Here is a 20,507-nt window from a genome sequence, read left to right as displayed (position 1 = left end):
GTGCCCCCCCCCCCCCCCTTCACGTTGAGGGGGCGTGCCACCCCCCAGCTGTCACTGCTGCACCGCGTGCCCTCCGCTCCGTGCGCACTGGGTAAAACACTCATTTCTGGGCATTCCTTAATCAGAAATACTGATAGGCCCTACACAGGCAGAGTTATAGATCTGTGGTAAAGATTCACTATGTTTAAATGATTGTAAGAAAATTATATAGACCTGACACAGGAGGTTGGTGGCACTTTAGTTGGGGTTGATGGGCTTGTGGTAATACCTGGAGCGGAGTTAGTGGAATGGTATCGCACAGGACAATGAACGCTGAAAACCTTTTCCCGACAACTCACTTTTGACCTTGACTAGGCTAGCTTATTGGCAGGGGCCACCTCTGTGTCATCAACAGCATTGACTGATAGAGGGAGACTTTTTAAAGCCCACGAAATGTGGGCGGCAGGCGCAACAACATAAGCGTGGACATGAGCGGATTTGCTCCTATAGCCAACAGTAGAGCCCCAACCCGGTGTCATAAGAATTAACCGTGGAGAACGTTGAGGGGGTAAGTTGTCAAACTCATACGGTGCGCAACAGAGACGTGGTTTGATGCAGTACCAAAACACAGCTCTCATTCAGTCTGAAAGCAACTTGTTCATCTCAGTCTGTGCAGCTGTAGAACAAATATTTGTGTCTCTCCCAGGCTTTCTAAATATCTCAGCAACATTGTGGTTATATGCTATGTGACAATGATATTATTTACCAAATAGCCTAATTACACAAGTATTGGTTTACAGTTGAAAAATGCAGAGACTAATTGCAATGGAATAGCCTGTTTGAATAACATTTCACAGGCAATGGGCAGTTTGTATGCAGTAAACTAGTTCAATGGGGTATAGAAGGAAGGAGGCTGTTGTAATATTGTGGGTCATTCCCTGAAACCAGTATGATTTGAGTCCCTCTGACCTTTAAGTGTATTTTACATATTGGGTCACCAAAATCTCATTTTAAAAGCATTTTTTATATAAATTGAAATGTCCCATGTAATGAAGTGTAAGAAATGTTACATTCATTGTATTTTTAATATGAGAAAATATCTTGTCTTCAACTGACACCAGGCGTTTTGTCATGTCCTCCATGGCCTACACTTAATTTGTACTTCGGATATGACTAATAAAATGTTCAAATAATCCATACATTTTTCCATTGATGTAAACATATGTATATATTGTGCTCTTTTGCTGAGAATATATTCTTTCCAAATAAATTCATGATTATTGATTAAAAGCACACTATTGAGTTGCATACCTCAGTCTACCCTCAACCCCGTTACGCCAACCAACCAAAATAGTGAACTTATCGTTATGTGACATGATCAACTGGAAATGATATCATTACAACTCTTCTGAACAACATGGTGCAAAGACAGGTAAGTTATCACATTCTTTGATATCTATATTTGATCTATTTGTATTGTTAGATTGGGGTCGTCAAGCTCAACCACTCATCTCTGTTACATGAAATAAAGATTGAAAAACTGTTACTTATCAAAACTATATTTTTTTTAATTGCAAAAATATATGCAAATTATTTCATTGTACGCATGCCATGTGGTCTCCTTTTCTTCACCACATGAGGAGCAGTGGACATATTGAGCCACATTTTGCTACGTTACAGCCTTATTCTAAAATGGGATATATATATTTTTTTAAGTCCTCAATCTACACACACATTACCCCATACTGACAAAGTGAAAACAGGTTTAGACATTTTTGCAAATGTGTTAAATAAAAACAAAAATACATTATTTGCATAAGTATTCAGACCCTTTGCTATGAGACTCGAAATTGAGATCTGGTTTATCCTGTTTCCATTGATCATCCTTGAGATGTTTTTACAACTTGATTGGAGCCCAGCAGTGGTAAATTCAATTGATTGGACATGATTTGGAAAGGCACACACCTGTCTATATAAGGTCCCACAGCTGACAGTGCATGTCAGAGCAAAAACAAAGCTATGAGGTCGAAGGAATTGTCCGTAGACCTCCGAGACAGGATTGTGTCGAGGCACAGATCTAGGGAAAGGTACCCAAAAAAATTCTGCAGCATTGAAGGTCCCCCAAAACACAGTGGCCTACATCATTTTTAAAGGGAAGAAGTTTGGAACCACCAAGACTCTTCCTAGAGCTGGCCGCCCAGCCAAACTGAGCAATCAGGGGAGAAGGGCCTTTGTCAGGGAGGTGACCAAGAACCTGATGGTCACGCTTCAATGTTCCTCTGTGGAGATGGGAGAACCTTCCAGAAGGACAACCATCTCTGCAGCACTCCACCAATCAAGGCCTTTATGGTAGAGTGGCCAGATGGAAGCCACTCCTCACTAAAAGGCACATGACAACCCGCTTGGAGTTTGCCAAAAGGCAACTAAAGACTCAGACCACGAGAAACAAGATTCTCTGGTCTGATAAAACCAAGATTGAACTCTTTGGCCTGAATGCCAAGTGTCACATCTGGAGGACACCTGGCACCATCCCTGCGGTGAAGCATTGTGGTGGCAGCATCTCTGAATGTCCTTGAGTGGCCCAGCCAAAGCCCGGACTTGAACCCGATCGAACATCTCTGGGGAGACCTAAAAATAGCTGTGCATCGACGCTCCCCATCTAACCTGACAGAGCTTGAGAGGATCTGCAGAGAAGAATGGGAAAAACTCCCCAAATACAGGTGTGCCAAGCTTGTAGTGTCCCAAGAAGACTCTATGCTGTAATGGCTGCCAAAGGTGCTTCAACAAAGTACTGAGTAAAGGGTTTGAAGACAAATCAAATCAGATGTTATTGGTCACATACACATGGTTAGCAGATGTTATTGCGAGTGTATGTAAATGTGATTTCAGTTTTTTATTTTTAATACATTTACAAAAATGTCTAAAAAACAGTTTTTGATTTGTCATTATGGGGTATTGTGTGTAGATTGATGAGGGAAAAAAACGATTTAATCAATTTTAGAATAAGGCTGTAACGTAACAAAATGTGTAAAAAGTCAAGGGGTCTGAATACTCTGTATATTTCAATTATTTTCCTTCATTATTTTCCTCTAACCCTACCATCCCTCCCCTAATTGGAGTAAACTAAAACAACAACACTTAGGCTTCTACTTCCAGCTTATACATACTATATACATTTTACAGACACAATCTATTTTACAATAGTTATATTTGGTTTGTTTTTAGGCCCATCCTTCATCTCCACACAACCCCTCCCATCTACCTGTCACGGCCGTTGTTGGTGGAAGAAGGTGAGGACCAAGGTAAAGCGTGGTATGTGTCCATATTTATTAGAATGAACACGGAAATAACCAAAATAACAAAGAGAACCGACCTAAAACCGTTCTGGCTGGTGCAGACACACAACAGAAAACAATCACCCACGAAACACAATAGAAAACAGGCTACCTAAATATGCTTCTCAATCAGGGACAACGATTGACAGCTGCCTCTGATTGAGAACCATACCAGGCCAAAAACAGAAATAGCCAATCATAGAAAAGCTAACATAGACAACCCACCCAACTCACGCCCTGACCATACCAAAACAAAGACATAACAAAAGAACTAAAGTCAGAACGTGACACTACCTCTGAACACCATCCAGTTTTGATTTCTATTTGCTATATTTATTTGCTGTGATGTTTCAAAAAACTTCTGAACCTTTCTATGCTCATAGATTCTACATATTGTAAATGAAAGATAACAGCAAAAATGTTTGAGTATTATTATATTATTGATCGATTGACTGTTACTTTTTAAATCATCCAGCAGTGCTATTTGCCAAGTTAACTCACTTTGTTTGTCAAGTTATCCAATTATTGAAATTAGACATTTTTTACTTCATTCATCTAACCAAATGCATATGTTGACTGTAATGTTGTCCATTACAGTCAATTGGCTTATACACAGTATTCCAGTGTATAAGCCTATTAGAGTGACGACACTGGAGAGCATTCTATTCTTGTTAATCAACATTCCTGCTTAGATCTTCACATCTCAGTCTAAAGTAAATTGCCATGGAAATCTTTATGTGATTTATGTGGATATTCCATCTGATATACGGTATCGTGATGTCAGCTGCATGTGCTCAACACAGAAGCTACTCGACTGCAAGTCATTCAACACACAGCATTTCAGTTTCAGCAAGGTGCCAACTGCTGGGCCACAGCCAGCCAGTGAATGAAAGCCACAACTACAGCCAGTGAAGGAAATCCAGTGGGAAGTGGTGAAGGGGTGCTAGGGAGGTACGATGAAGACCTACTATAATGTCCAGGCATCATCCTGAACACAGATGAAACGCATGTCCAGGTAAAGTGGATGGATTGCGTTGGATCAAACAGATTCTTCTGGCCTGCTCGTGATGACATCCACTGGTAGCTGTTTATTGATGTCCTTGAAACCATTCCACCCCCACAGTCTGTGACATCCCGCCACGTAAAGATCTTGAAAGGGGTGTGGGCCAGACTTTCAGGATGAACGGCATGAAGCAAGGAGGCACACACACACACACTCAAAGTATCTACCTACCTGAGAGACATGCTCCATGTTTCCGCGGAGTGTCTCCATGTCCGCACACACAAAAGCACAGAGTTGACCTTTTGTGTAGCTGAACCGTTGGTGGTCAGATTGACCTTCTCTTATAAAAATAGCGTCAGTGACTCCTGCATGAGTATTAACAACATAGGCGACACTGTGACATCATTGTGTGAGACCAATCATTGAGTACGGCCATTTGTGACCCCACCCACCGGCTTACTTGATTCGAGGTCAGTACCAGATATCAAACGAGGCTGAATATCCCGTTTGGTTCCAAATAATCAAGCGGGCCATGGGCAAATGGAAATTAAATAGGAACCGTGATATTCACGGCCCTTCGTTTCTCTTTGTTATTTTGGTTATTTCCGTGTTCATTCTAATAAATATGGACACATACCACGCTTTACCTTGGTCCTCACCTTCTTCCACCAACAACGGCCGTGACAGGTAGATGGGAAGGGTTGTGTGGAGATGAAGGATGGGCCTAAAAACAAACCAAATATAACTATTGTAAAATAGATTGGGGATGACTTGTTCTGATGACCTATTCAATGTTATTCTCTGATATGTTTTCATTTTTTTTTTACTGCAGTTGGGTTAGTTAAACTCAGTTTAATTCAAATAGATACCTATTTTCCTCATTTTCATAGTTATATCTATGAAATACAATGTTTATGGTAAATCTTGGAGTGAATTTGAGAGTAAACAAAAGCAATTTATATGGAAGCCATATTTGAAACTCTGTTACCCTAGTCTCAAAACTGTTACAGTGCCTTGCGAAAGTATTCGGCCCCCTTGAACTTTGCGACCTTTTGCCACATTTCAGGCTTCAAACATAACGATATAAAACTGTATTTTTTTGTGAAGAATCAACAACAAGTGGGACACAATCATGAAGTGGAACGACATTTATTGGATATTTCAAACTTTTTTAACAAATCAAAAACTGAAAAATTGGGCGTGCAAAATTATTCAGCCCCTTTACTTTCAGTGCAGCAAACTCTCTCCAGAAGTTCAGTGAGGATCTCTGAATGATCCAATGATGACCTAAATGACTAATGATGATAAATACAATCCACCTGTGTGTAATCAAGTCTCCGTATAAATGCACCTGCACTGTGATAGTCTCAGAGGTCCGTTAAAAGCGCAGAGAGCATCATGAAGAACAAGGAACACACCAGGCAGGTCCGAGATACTGTTGTGAAGAAGTTTAAAGCCGGATTTGGATACAAAAAGATTTCCCAAGCTTTAAACATCCCAAGGAGCACTGTGCAAGCGATAATATTGAAATGGAAGGAGTATCAGACCACTGCAAATCTACCAAGACCTGGCCGTCCCTCTAAACTTTCAGCTCAAACAAGGAGAAGACTGATCAGAGATGCAGCCAAGAGGCCCATGATCACTCTGGATGAACTGCAGAGATCTACAGATGAGGTGGGAGACTCTGTCCATGGGACAACAATCAGTCGTATATTGCACAAATCTGGCCTTTATGGAAGAGTGGCAAGAAGAAAGCCATTTCTTAAAGATATCCATAAAAAGTGTAGTTTAAAGTTTGCCACAAGCCACCTGGGAGACACACCAAACATGTGGAAGAAGGTGCTCTGGTCAGATGAAACCAAAATTTAACTTTTTGGCAACAATGCAAAATGTTATGTTTGGCGTAAAAGCAACACAGCTGAACACACCATCCCCACTGTCAAACATGGTGGTGGCAGCATCATGGTTTGGGCCTGCTTTTCTTCAGCAAGGACAGGGAAGATGGTTATAATTGATGGGAAGATGGATGGAGCCAAATACAGGACCATTCTGGAAGAAAACCTGATGGAGTCTGCAAAAGACCTGAGATTTGTCTTCCAACGAGACAATGATGCAAAACATAAAGCAAAATATACAATGGAATGGTTCAAAAATAAACATATCCAGGTGTTAGAATGGCCAAGTCAAAGTCCAGACCTGAATCCAATCGAGAATCTGTGGAAAGAACTGAAAACTGCTGTTCACAAATGCTCTCCATCCAACCTCACTGAGCTCGAGCTGTTTTGCAAGGAGGAATGGGAAAGAATTTCAGTCTCTCGATGTGCAAAACTGATAGAGACATACCCCAAGCGACTTACAGCTGTAATCGCAGCAAAAGGTGGCGCTACAAAGTATTAACTTAAGGGGGCTGAATAATTTTGCACGCCCAATTTTTCAGTTTTTGATTTGTTAAAAAAGTTTGAAATATCCAATAAATGTCGTTCCACTTCATGATTGTGTCCCACTTGTTGTTGATTCTTCACAAAAAAATACAGTTTTATATCTTTATGTTTGAAGCCTGAAATGTGGCAAAAGGTCGCAAAGTTCAAGGGGGCCGAATACTTTCGCAAGGCACTGTACATGCCAATTTTGTGATAAAATGTTGTAAAGGAAATTAAATATGAATTTGATGTTTGTTGAGCTGTCTGAAATGTTTAGAGCAATCATGAGAATATAGATTTTGTTCAAATTCTGAAGTGAAACCATACTTTTGCAAAAAATGTATAAGGCCACTGACACACAAAGTATCCATTTCAGGCTTTAGTATAGCAAGTGTGTGATTTTATATATATTTTATATTTGCAATTCTTTAATTCATTTCCGGGACATATGATTAATAGGGAAATGTTTATTTTATTACAAGTATAATTTATAATCATATTCAGACAACTTACATAGTGTCCATAATGGGGTTGAAGACAAATGGTGTCCACATAAGAAGAAAACTTGTCGATAATAATAGGGCTTTGATGCCTGAGAAAATATGATTTCTTGGAAGTTAAATATGTCCTTCATTACTTAGGGTGTTCAGATTTTTAGAATATTTTGGATTAAAAAAATAATTGAAAAATGGCAAAGTCCAAATTGTACCCATTTGGTGGGATAACCCTTATATCAGTAACATACTGTGCTAATTATAACCACCAACATGTGATTGGGATTAGTTGCCATCAGCAACAACACTCAGACTGATGCAGTTGGCCATCCTGTGTGCATTATAGGCTGCTACACCTGCATACATTCTTTATCAGTGGCATTGTCATTTTCACATTTCCATCCCTATTGAAAATTAAATAATTTGAATTTAAAATGTCTCCCTCTTCCCTAGGCCCTCCACCAGCCGTACTATGACCCAGACATTGAGCATAAGAACAGTGGGTGACTCAGGCCCAGATCTCCCCTCAGGCCTGGCAGTTCTGCTGGCCTCCGCTCAGCCCAGACAAGGTCCGCTCCAGCACCATCCTACAACCTCCCCTGTACTTTCTACACAACCTGTTGTGTAGTATAATCCCTTTCCTGCTTGTATTGCACTCCATATCCCCATTCATAATCCTGTATAAACCTGTAATCTTCTCATTATCACACCATTGTCAAAACAGCTTCCCGAAATTCAGTTCTTTGGTGTCAGCATCCTCAACAGCAAGATCTCCCTCCACTGGGCTGACCTCCCCACAGACCAGCACCACACCCACATCTCCCACTTTTCATCAGGGTCCAAGATGGTGCTGACCAGGCTGTGTATGGCCCTGGCCTCCCTGGCCCTCAACACCATGCCTCAGGCCTGGCCCTAGGCTGTGGTTGACATGGTCAGGGTCTTCCATCCAGAGAAGGCTGGGGCTGGGGATCAGGGTGGGGCTGGGGTTGTAGGTGGAGGAGATGGAACGGAAGAGGAAGTGAACACCCACGCCCACTGCCCGGCCCTGCTGGAGCTCCTTACTGTGCTGCCAGAGGAGTTCCTGCCGGCTGCCAACGGCTTGTTGTGTCCAGCTGAGCGAGGTCCTGGCTGGGGAATGGACAGCTGTGTGTCTCCTGCTGCACCAGTTTCTCCTGAGGCAGGAGACCCCCAGCTAGGTGAAGGAGCGGGCCCTGTGCTGCCTGTCCAGCTGTGTGGGACCGGATGTTCCCCTTCATGGGTAGAGCGAGGGTTGCTGAAGGACTGTTTCGCTGCTCTGTCCAACCCAGAGCTCTTCAACATGGCCGTGGAGATACAGTGCCTTGCGAAAGTATTCGGCCCCCTTGAACTTTGCGACCTTTTGCCACATTTCAGGCTTCAAACATAAAGATATAAAACTGTATTTTTTTGTGAAGAATCAACAACAAGTGGGACACAATCATGAAGTGGAACGACATTTATTGGATATTTCAAACTTTTTTAACAAATCAAAAACTGAAAAATTGGGCGTGCAAAATTATTCAGCCCCCTTAAGTTAATACTTTGTAGCGCCACCTTTTGCTGCGATTACAGCTGTAAGTCGCTTGGGGTATGTCTCTATCAGTTTTGCACATCGAGAGACTGAAATATTTTCCCATTCCTCCTTGCAAAACAGCTCGAGCTCAGTGAGGTTGGATGGAGAGCATTTGTGAACAGCAGTTTTCAGTTCTTTCCACAGATTCTCGATTGGATTCAGGTCTGGACTTTGACTTGGCCATTCTAACACCTGGATATGTTTATTTTTGAACCATTCCATTGTAGATTTTGCTTTATGTTTTGGATCATTGTCTTGTTGGAAGACAAATCTCCGTCCCAGTCTCAGGTCTTTTGCAGACTCCATCAGGTTCTTCCAGAATGGTCCTGTATTTGGCTCCATCCATCTTCCCATCAATTTTAACCATCTTCCCTGTCCCTGCTGAAGAAAAGCAGGCCCAAACCATGATGCTGCCACCACCACCATGTTTGACAGTGGGGATGGTGTGTTCAGTGTGATGAGCTGTGTTGCTTTTACGCCAAACATAACGTTTTGCATTGTTGCCAAAAAGTTCAATTTTGGTTTCATCTGACCAGAGCACCTTCTTCCACATGTTTGGTGTGCCTCCCAGGTGGCTTGTGGCAAACTTTAAACGACACTTTTTATGGATATCTTTAAGAAATGGCTTTCTTCTTGCCACTCTTCCATAAAGGCCAGATTTGTGCAATATACGACTGATTGTTGTCCTATGGACAGAGTCTCCCACCTCATCTGTAGATCTCTGCAGTTCATCCAGAGTGATCTTGGGCCTCTTGGCTGCATCTCTGATCAGTCTTCTCCTTGTATGAGCTGAAAGTTTAGAGGGACGGCCAGGTCTTGGTACATTTGCAGTGGTCTGATACTCCTTCCATTTCAATATTATCGCTTGCACAGTGCTCCTTGGGATGTTTAAAGCTTGGGAAATCTTTTTGTATCCAAATCCGGCTTTAAACTTCTTCACAACAGTATCTCGGACCTGCATGGTGTGTTCCTTCTTCTTCATGATGCTCTCTGTGCTTTTAACGGTCCTCTGAGACTATCACAGTGCAGGTGCATTTATACGGAGACTTGATTACACACAGGTGGATTGTATTTATCATCATTAGTCATTTAGGTCAACATTGGATCATTCAGAGATCCTCACTGAACTTCTGGAGAGAGTTTGCTGCACTGAAAGTAAAGGGGCTGAATCATTTTGCACGCCCAATTTTTCAGTTTTTGATTTGTTAAAAACGTTTGAAATATCCAATAAATATCGTTCCACTTCATGATACAGTTTACAGTTACAATACAGTTTTATATCTTTATGTTTGAAGCCTAAAATGTGGCAAAAGGTTGCAAAGTTCAAGGGGGCCGAATACTTTCGCAAGGCACTGTATACAGTATGTATACTGTAGCTAAGAAAGTAATACTATGTGAATGTTGTGTTGTAAGCGGTTACTAGCCCATGTGCCTTACCCTAATAATTTGGTCAATTTTCACCTCTTAATTTCGCAAAATTACAGAATGCCTCTTATCCACTCATCATTCCCTTATGCCATAGGTTGTACATCTCAATTGTCAGTAGAAACCACATTTGTTTAAGCAAGTCAGCCATATCAGCTGTCTTTTAAAAAGGCAGTAAACAAGGCTGAATGAACTGTTTCGCTGCCAGACAAGGCTCAGCTGATACCACCGCTTCACCTGGCTAAGGATTCACTCCATGGTGCTGGTAAGAAAGCTCTGCTCTTGGGACAGCTTTATGTAGGCCCTAACAGTTTGTTGGCACAGCTTGTCGCCGTTATAGTGCAATTATAGTATTGTTTAGTGTTGTGTTGTGTAGTGTCTTTGCTGGCATGCATCTAAAATTTTGTGGGGAATTTCGCCACTGCACAGGACGTACTGGTCAAACAAATCCACAAGATCAGTATAAATTCCTTGTCTTGAAAATAATAAAGTTAGACTGTTGCTTGTGATTGACTGTTTATTTACTGTGTAGGGATGGAATTTATGACCATTTGTGTGTCCATGTGTGTGTGTGCAGATGCGGGGCCTGCACTTCCTCTTCTCTGTCCTCCCAGTAGAGGAGATTCTGACCAGCCTGACCTCCCTTATCAACCCTCACGTCCAGAGACTAGACACACTGGCACATCAGGAGGTAAGAACAAGGAAATGGTGCTCATACAGTGCCCTTTTTCCATACAACCACATAAAATATGTGTTGGACACAAACTTACAATACAGTAAAATGCAATGTAAATAGGTTGCATACTGTGTCTCTTCCCTGCCTGTTTTATCCTTCCACCCACTCTTACTGTAACCTTTTCTCCCACTGTCTCTCTATATTCATTTTGTCCTGATCTACAACTCTCCTTTGCCATTTCTGTAGCCCAGCCCCACTACTAAGCTATGTATCATCCACATGCTGGGCATGCTGTCCAGTCTGTTCACTATGCTGGACATCAGGGGTCAGAGGGCACCACCCCAGCCCAGGCCAGACCCCAACCCTGTGAGTCTCCTCCCAACTCAGTCTTCCTCACTTTCTTTTACCCTCTATCTTACACTCTCCCACTTTCTCCCATTCTCTGTCTCGGAACCTCTCTCACTACCCAGAACTATTGTCATCTTGTTGACTTTGTCTGTGCTCTGTCAGGTGGTGTTGGTCTTACAGTGGCTCAGACTCAGAAGTGGTGAAAGTAAGTACTTTAGACACTATGGGCATGAGAATGTTACAAAACCTACTGCAGCTGTCATACTGCACATACAACACCCGTTCTGCCAGTCACATTCTGTTAAAGGTCCCCACAGCACACAAATCCCTGGGTCACTCGTCTTTTCAGTTCGCTGCAGCTAGCGATTGGAATGAGCTGCAAAAAACATTGAAAATGGACCGATTTATCGGCATCTTCATTCAAAGACATTATATTAACATTATATACAATGTTAAGTATGAAAAAAATTGTCATAATAATTCACTAGTCCTGTGTTAGCGGACCGAAATAGCTGTCTGTAGCGCAGTCAGTTCTCACCCTTGAGATTCTTGTATGTTTACCTCTTTCTCTCCCTTTGTGTGTATCATCACCAGGCAGTTGGAGGCCAGTCTCCCCTCTGTCTGACAGAGCACTTCTCTGAGGTGCTGTTCGGTCTGAACAATGAAGTACCTAACGGCCCTGCTACGCTATAGCCATCGGGCGGAAGGCATTGCCATCAGCCATTGAGGAAATGCTTCCTCTGAAATCAATGAAAGCTGCTTCACTGACCATGTTGCGCTCACGTTGTGTCACGTCCAATGTGAGCATTCAAGCAATGAGGTTCAATTCTTGATGGTTGATGTGTTCATGCTATCTGTGAGTTGAAATAACAAGTAATAAAGTTGATTTGGGTTGCATATGGCCTCCACTAGACACCACTGGTTATTTTACAAAGATTTGTGAAGTCAATAAGCTACGAGCTAGCACAACTCTAGCTAACTAGTTACATTGACTATTTTCGTAATGTAAACAAAAGCAACTTGTAAAGGCAAAAATCATGACAAGTTTGCAAGCGGAGTTTGAATAAGACATCCAATTAACACTTTGCATTTATAACAGTTGGTTTAACTATATCTAATAATTAACCAAATCATTGATGGATCAATAGATAAAATAAATGTATGAGTCTCATCTGCCCCTGCAAGCTGGTCGCCATACACTCCCTCATCTGATTGGTAGTTTCGCACAAACAGTAAACCGGCATCACACTCCCTCATCTAATTGGTTGAGTAGATGGGCCTTCGGACATTGTGCTAAAGGCGCCCACCAGTGGCCAATGTCGCCCCTATTTTGACTTAACTTCTGCTATAGGACAGGAATGTTCCTTTATGTTCCACTAGAGGTCTTCACGGGTCCAAAAAGTTGGACCTTTTCCGAAATGGATCCATGGCTTTCCCACCCGACCCGATATGCATAAATTATCACTCTTATAACGGAGACCTGTTCCAAAAAGGAAAACCAGACCCAAACAGACCCCTGCTGGTTTGGATACGAGAGCCAATTTTTTTTTGATTATAATAATGTGTTTCGATGTGCAGCCTATTCAAAAGTTTATAACCTATTGTTTTCTTGGTTTTTACTTTCCTAAAACAATAAATTGTCCACCTCACGGTTAAGTTGTCAGAGATTTGAGCGCTAAATGCATCAGGGCATTGCATACACCTATAAGCCCAGGCATCCACCTTATGATATTCATATTTTAAAAAATGTAAAGGAAGAGAAGCTTAGGCCAGCCTAGAAAGAGGGAGAGAAAGATAGAGATATGCTGCCACCATGTTCCCAACACCGACATGCATCTCTTTGTAGTTGTCAGATAGGCCACTACTGCTATACAGATGTTGATGTACAGAAGGAGGCTAATTCGTGAATTTTCGATCCGAATATTTAAGCATTATGTTGTTAGATTAAAGGAGTAACTCTGGCAGGCCTAAAACATTCTTCCTCAACTCAAGTTCAGCTGTCGCTGGTGCGCACTGCCTTCATAAGCCTGCAGTAGCTAAGCCTAATAATAGGCATACCACAACAAACCTTCACAAAGTTTCTTTAACTTCAAAAGTAAGTCAAGTCATTGTTTATAGGGAAAATACAAGCAGGTTATTTTATTGCGGCATTCAATTAAGTTTTGCACATTGCCCTCTTTGGTTTTTCCTTTTCATGGTTTGAGTGTGAGTAGCCCTAGGCCTACTGGTAGTTCTATTATATTGCGTCAAACACAACATTACAGTTGGAACTTAATATGGCCAAAGAAAATGGCTCAACAGAATTAAATAAAACATTTGTTGCATATTTAAAAAACTGGTTTGTAAATTAAATACGAAGCACAAAATTAAAAAGACAGAACTTAACTTAGCCAACGAAAATGTCTGAACAAAATGTTTCTTGTTTGTTGCTTATTTAAAGAACTGGTTTCAATTATTAAATGGGCCTACAATAATACAAATAATGACATACAATTTTAATAATAAAATAAATAAATACAGGTTTCAAAATTGCGTCAAACCTCAGGTCGGATTTCGGAATTTCGTGTCTGTTGGACCTGTGAAGACCTCTAGGTTCCACCTCCGAAGAATGATGCAGGCTGCTAGTAGATATCCACGAATTGGGGGTTGGAATGTTGTGGGTAATTTCCAGCTGTCAGTGTAGCTAGCTAGCATGCTAACATTAACTAGCTAACTAATATTATCTGTTGTTGCTACAAAAGATTAGCCAGCTAGGCTATGGCTGGAGCTGGATTTGTCATAAGCATATAGGGAAAACTTTGCCACAAATGGAAAGGGGAAACCAGTATCTTTGACCACTATTGTTATCTCCAAAGTTTTGGCATCTTCCACAAATTGTGGCCTCGAATCTGCTGTAGAAATAGAAAGAATAACATGAAGCTTCTGTAATATGGATAGCAGGGTTCTCACAGCTAGGGGAAGTGAAATGATAGGCTACAATGACTCAGCTCATGATGCACGCTGCAAATTATATGTAACAACACCCTTACCGCATCGGACACGAAATGAAACATCAATACTTGATGTAACAGCACAAAATAGATAAACAAGTTAGTGGAATTTTCTTTCACAGGTGCCTTTTCATTATAGTTGAGACACTAGTGATTTCTAACTGTACTAATCAAAGCAGTGAGAGTGGTCAAAACCTGAGACGGAAGAGAAAGCGAGTTTTTGGTTCAATGAAAGTCAATGAACAAAGTAGACCTGACCCAGCTGCTATTGCATTGGTGTCTATGGGAGACCACCCCAAGTGGCACAGCGGTCTAAGGCAATGCATCTCAGTGCTAGAGGCGTCCCTACAGACCCCCTAGTTTGAATCCAGGCTGTATCACAACTGGCTGTGATTGGAAGTATCATAGGGCAGAGCACAATTGGCCCAGCGTCGTCAGGGTTTGGCTGGTGTAGGCCGTCATTGCCTAGTTATATAAAAAGTAGACTGAACTGAGATTTTTTTTTTTCAATGGTAAACGGCCTGAGTGAACTATCTTCATTTATCCATCAGCTTTGCTGTAGCCAAATATGATCTATTATATTGCTCAGCTTTTTTGCAACTCGCAAACTTTGCAGGTGTTTCTGATGAATAAACAGTGCCATGCTGGTGGGTGGTACCATTCAAATAAACCCAGCCCTAAATGAAATATAGCGAAAAACACATCATTGGCACAAATTTGCATGAAGCGGGAAGTTCGGTTTAGTCACTTCAAGCACAAATATATCATACTATGACTAAAACGATGACTTATTGACTTACATCGTTGTGCAACATCATGGGTAAGCTCTGGCCATTGTCTTTCAGCTTGAAAATGTGTTTTCTACTGGTGTGGACATTTAATAAAGAGTTTTAAAACCAGAGTACGGTTTAGAAACTCTGTGGTTTAAGCGCTGCTCAACGGCCACGTGGCGTATGTCATGAGAAATCGTTCCTGAGAAGTAAAATGGGAATGCAGCCACAGTTTAGCTTTAGGCTATCGCAAAAAATAACCATCATAATGATAGTAGTAGTAATAGTAGTAGAAGTAGTAGGCTTTATTGGTTTCTCGCAGTCAGCGATTGAATTGTACACCAATTTACAACATCAATTCTAAATAATTATCAAATAGTAAAATCCTAAACTAGCAAAACACCTAATATGTTAAAATATGCAATTCAAAACAACAATACTACAACACCACGGTTTGGGTGGCAGCTTTAAAAAAAATACATCTTTAGAGTTCTTAGAAGGCATTTCAAAGGTCCCTGGGCTATATGGTGTGTGTATAGATTAGTTCAGTGAAGTATGGAATGAGAGAGTTCTTATAGCGGCCTGTGTGTATCATGGGAGTGTTCTGTTTGTGGCTGTTGCGAGTTTCCTGTCCCAGTCTCCAGACTGGGAGTTCTGCAGGGATTTAGCAAATGTCAGGCAGATCTGCTCCAGTCTGCTCTCCAAGGACATTCTAAAGGTTTTGAGGGCTTTCCAGTAGCTGTTGTACAACCCATCCAGAATTATTCCGCATGCTCTCTAGCCCCCAGCAAGGTTATTATAACTTTGTGATTCAATATTTGTTTATTTGAACTTCAGTTTAGTTTCAGTACATTTTCATATTTGATTTAGTAGTTTTTATTTAGTTTCAGTTTTAGTGTTAGGGACAGAATGTACCTTACCTGTGGGAGGCTTGGGGCCATTTATGTGTTGTAGGCCTATAGTTTTTTTTTTTTTGGGGGGGGGGGGGTCACTTCTTGCCACTGGGGGCCAGTAATACATAAGGTGATGGGCCAGGACCATAGACTTGGATAGACATAACATCTCTGTATCTGTGTCATGATGGCATCTGTGATAGGATGGGCAGCGCCATTGAGGCCATCTCCATCTTCAAATAGTACATTTTCTTCTTCACAAGTAAAATTCATTGTCTGATCACTCCTGATGATCCGGCTGTCACGACTCCAACCAGGAGGGGTCAGCCAATGAAGTTGGAAGTCCCGCCCAGGTGACTAAATCAAAATGGTGAAAGTCCCCAAAGGTGCTGCCCATGCTAACACAGGCCTTTGGCCACTAGAGGACTCAATACATCTCCATGTCCAGGACATAGGTTTGGTTAGGTTCAAATTATAAATCAATGTGACTTGGATTTAAAAGGATGAGCACCTAGACTGGTGCAAGAAATAGGTGGAAGGAAATTGTTTACGCTAATCCAATGCTTTTTTTAACTACAGTAGGAGATGTAAGAAGAATCAAGTTCCTCTGCCTTTATCTGACAGAAGGGGAATAAAAAAAAAGGAAATCATGGCACATTTGACATGTTATCTTTATATAATATTACACATGTATCACTGACTAACCCCTTCAAATAGGGTTTAATAAAAACAACGGCAACAAGAGCAAAAAGAAGCAATACAACAATTCTTCACAAATCTATCAGTTTACAGCCAGCTTGTGTGTCAAATCAAATTGAATTTGTCCCATGCTTCATAAACAGGTGTAGACCAACAGTGAAATGCTTACTTATAGGTCCTTGCCAACAATGTTAAAAAAGTTTGAAATATCCAATAAATGTCGTTCCACTTCATGATTGTGTCCCACTTGTTGTTGATTCTTCACAAAAAAATACAGTTTTATATCTTTATGTTTGAAGCCTGAAATGTGGCAAAAGGTCGCAAAGTTCAAGGGGGCCGAATACTTTCGCAAGGCACTGTACATGCAGCAAAGGGAATGAGAGCCTCCTCATGCACAAACTTCCCATCAGCCTCCAGGAAGTTAATTCTGATCAGCCATACAGAGGAGAGGAAACAAAATAGTTTTTAGCTACCTTGGGAATGGAGTACCGTCTCAGCGCTGTGTCCCTGGTGAACATGTGTGGCAGACTCAGATGAGCTACATTTCCCATCCTCTTGCCCTCGTGGACCACAGCATCAGTGTAGGCCCTACACAGGAGATAGACAGAATAGTGAGAGGGACGTACCAGCCCACCATGGCTGACAGAGCCAACATGCCCTACAGGGCATGTTCAGAGTAGGGCTGTGGTGGTCATGAAATTTTGTCAGCTGGTGATAGTCAGTTATTTGCTTGACAGTCTCGCGGTAATTTATCATATAATTAAAATAAACACATTTCGCATCTCCTGGCTTCCACGCATAGCCTATACGCCACTGATGCAGACCTTTGGAACATCTACATTTTAAAAAGTCTGATAAATCCATTTAATGTACAGTGCCTTGCGAAAGTATTCGGCCCCCTTGAACTTTGCAACCTTTTGCCAAGGGCGCTGAATAATTTTGCACGCCCAATTTTTCAGTTTTTGATTTGTTAAAAAAGTTTGAAATATCCAATAAATGTCGTTCCACTTCATGATTGTGTCCCACTTGTTGTTGATTCTTCACAAAAAAATACAGTTTTATATCTTTATGTTTGAAGCCTGAAATGTGGCAAAAGGTCGCAAAGTTCAAGGGGGCCGAATACTTTCGCAAGGCACTGTATGTACCCTACACCATCACAATAAATCCATTATATATTTTAGACAGGTCTAAAGGAAAATAGAATTAAGAAAATTGAGTTTATTTCAGAAGAACAGATTAGCATACTCTGAGTTGTTCTTAAGTTAGGCCCTACCTGATCTACCTATGCCATTTGGCTGCGGGCTACACTAGTTCATTTAGACAAGATTTGCTTATAATTCCGTGGCATCATTTAATATATTATGAAGAACACAAATTGAACATAGCTGAATAAAATCGAAAGGATATTTTCTCCAAATTATTTGAGGGAGTGCACATTCTATTCTGTGTTGAGCATTAACCCTCCTGTTGTCCTCGTATTGTGTCTAGTCCCCGTGTCACCCTGTCCCGTCCTGGCTAAAGGCCCAATGTGCGCAAGTGTGACAGTAGGCGTGTGAACAGCCTTTGCAGATGTATTTCTTACACCTGCAGCACACCGTGTGTGTCTTGGAGTCCTTCTTGGGTGGGCAGAGCTGACACCCCTTCCTCTTACTTGCCCCGGTGGCCGGGGCAACGAGCGGGGCAGCGGCCGTGCTAGCGGCGGGGCCCTCGCGCTGTTGATCACGAGGCACCGCGCAGCCGCCGCCGTAGTACTCTGTAGGACTTTGACAAGCGCTGACGCCGCTTCGGTGCGGGGCAGATGCTGCCTTCTTTGGATCAGCGGCTTCACGAGTGCCTTTCCCAGCTGCTCGAGGAACACCCTGCGCTTGTTCCGCTTGCGAGGCATCCAGTCAGGCTTGATCTCTCGCCATATGACAAAGGCGTTGTAGGAGGACACGTCGAGCATGTTGTGGAAGACGACCAGGGGCCAGCGGGCAGTCATCCGTCTGCAGCTGTAGGTGCCCACCACCTTGTCTAGGTTGTCCACGCCGCCCTTGTTGCAGTTGTAGTCTAGGATGACGGCCGGCTTCCTGTCGCGGCGATCGCTAATGTGGCCCTCTGTGTGCAGCGTGCTCAAAAGTAGCACGTTCTTGTTTTTCTTTGCCAGGTAGGACACCAGAGTGGCGGTGGGCGTGAAGGTGAACCTGGAGGACAGGACCTGTCTGCCCCTGGACTCGAGCAGCGCGGGCGGGAGCTCGGCCTTGTTCTTTCTCACCGTGCTCACCATGGTGAGGTTCCTCCCAGGTCGTAGGAGGTGAAGAAGTTGTCGCAGGTGACGTTGCGACCGCTCAGCCCCGTTGTCAGATCGAGGACGACGCACATCCCCTGGTTCTTCTAGGGGCCTCCGCCGTCCGCCTTGCCGGTGTACACTTGCATCTTCCAAGCGTAGCTGGACTTGGCGTCGCAGGCCACCCACGACTTGATGCCGTATTTGGCCGGCTTGCTGGGGATGTACTGACGGAAAGGACAGCGGCCTTTTGGAAAGGGGACAAGAGATTAGTGTCGTTACTGTGTCACGGGGGCCAAGAGCCAAATTTTGTGTTACACACGCTGCCAGCGCTGCTACAGCCGCTGCTTGTACCGCTGCTACGGCAGCACTACCTCTCTGTATAGACATATAAGCACATGCGCACACACGCACAGTACCTCTGAACGGGACCAGTTGCTCGTCCACCGTCACGTCGGGCCCCGGGTTGTAGAGGGCCGGCAGTCGTGCCTCCCACAGGTCCCAGACCTCCCGTATGGCTGCGAGTTTGTCCGTGGCGAGTCTGGCGGGTCTCGACTGGCGGTCGTCGAATCGCAGCAGCCTCGAGTACCTGTGAAAGACCTTGAGCGGCATGGTGGCTCGGAACACGGTCCTGCCGCTCTCGGCGTCCCACAGGCTTGCCGCGGCCTCGCCTCGGGACCTGTAGACGCCCGCTAGGATCAGCAGCCCTACGTAGGCACGCAGGTCCATGGCGTCCATGGGTCGCCAGCCGTCGCCGTATTTTCTGGCCCCGTGCAGGTTCGTCATTTGCACAATTATCCTTTCTATCGCCGGTGTGACAAACAGGTGGAAGGCGGACGCGATGTCGCGGGCCTGGGTCGCAGCATAGGCCGTGGGGCCTGGAGTCTGGTCCGGCCCGGCGTGGCAGATCGCAAGGGCCCCGCGGTGGCGGCCGTAGGCCACGGGGGACCACTCGATTTTGCCGTTTTTCGACAGCAACGGCGGCTCCCGTTGGTCCGGGGCCGAGGAGATCTCTACCTCGCGTCGGTCCTCGTGCTCGTCCTCGGGCGGCTCTTCCTTGGGCTGCTCTTCCTCAGAAGAGGGAGAAGAGGCATCGTCGACCTCGCGCCGCTCGGGGTTGTATTCTTCCCTGTCTTCGTCTTCCGAAACCTCTTCCTCCTCCTCCTGGCAATCCGAGTAGTCTTCTTGGTCCACGCTGGACAAGATCTGTTCTAGAACCTGCGCAGCCGTAAAACGCGCGGCCATGGCCGCTCGGCTCCACTGATCGGGTCCGCTGAGCGGCGGGGAAGAGCGCACTTGGCACGGGTGGGGCGCCGGTCACTGTGTGTGTGGGTGGGTGCCGCTGACACTATTAGTATCCTCTCTACGTAGGGCCGACCGGCTTACGCGGGAGAACGAGACCCGGAAATGCACGAGGCTCGCGTGTAGCCGTGTGCAGTCGACCCACCCCAGCCGAGCAACAATAACACTCGGCTGCTCTCTAGCACACAGCGGAGCACGTCTGGACCTGTGCAGCGGCTGGCTGGGTCGCTCTGACCCACGAGCGCACAACCTCGCCACACTCGCAGACACTCTACTACGCTCGACGGCATACGCCTCGCCAGAGGCTGACAGGGTC

At 43.7% G+C, this 20,507-nt stretch overlaps 1 protein-coding gene and 1 pseudogene across 2 annotated transcripts; one reads left to right on the top strand and one right to left on the bottom strand.

Moving 5' to 3' along the window:
- Window positions 1-137: 137 nt before the first annotated feature.
- On the top strand, window positions 138-12,779 carry LOC110508524 (importin-13-like). 2 transcript variants are annotated; one of them, XM_021589090.2, is made up of 5 exons: window positions 138-547; window positions 10,825-10,938; window positions 11,170-11,289; window positions 11,434-11,476; window positions 11,866-12,779. In XM_021589090.2, the coding sequence occupies exons 2-5, from the start codon at window positions 10,825-10,827 to the stop codon at window positions 11,910-11,912; spliced, it is 324 nt and encodes a 107-aa protein (XP_021444765.1). In that variant the 5' UTR covers window positions 138-547; the 3' UTR covers window positions 11,913-12,779. The 2 variants fall into 2 exon arrangements, with proteins under 2 accessions (XP_021444765.1, XP_036822848.1); XM_036966953.1 differs by lacking the exon at window positions 138-547 and adding an exon at window positions 10,141-10,512.
- A 256-nt stretch (window positions 12,780-13,035) lies between these two features.
- LOC118944881 lies at window positions 13,036-20,134 on the bottom strand (annotated as a pseudogene).
- Between the last annotated feature and the right edge of the window lie 373 nt (window positions 20,135-20,507).

This window comes from Oncorhynchus mykiss, chromosome 28 (genome assembly GCF_013265735.2).
Source record: "Oncorhynchus mykiss isolate Arlee chromosome 28, USDA_OmykA_1.1, whole genome shotgun sequence".
In the NCBI taxonomy this organism is placed as follows: domain Eukaryota; kingdom Metazoa; phylum Chordata; class Actinopteri; order Salmoniformes; family Salmonidae; genus Oncorhynchus; species Oncorhynchus mykiss.
The sequence above is the reverse complement of the archived record's forward strand: the minus strand, read 5'-3'. Positions and strand labels throughout refer to the sequence as shown.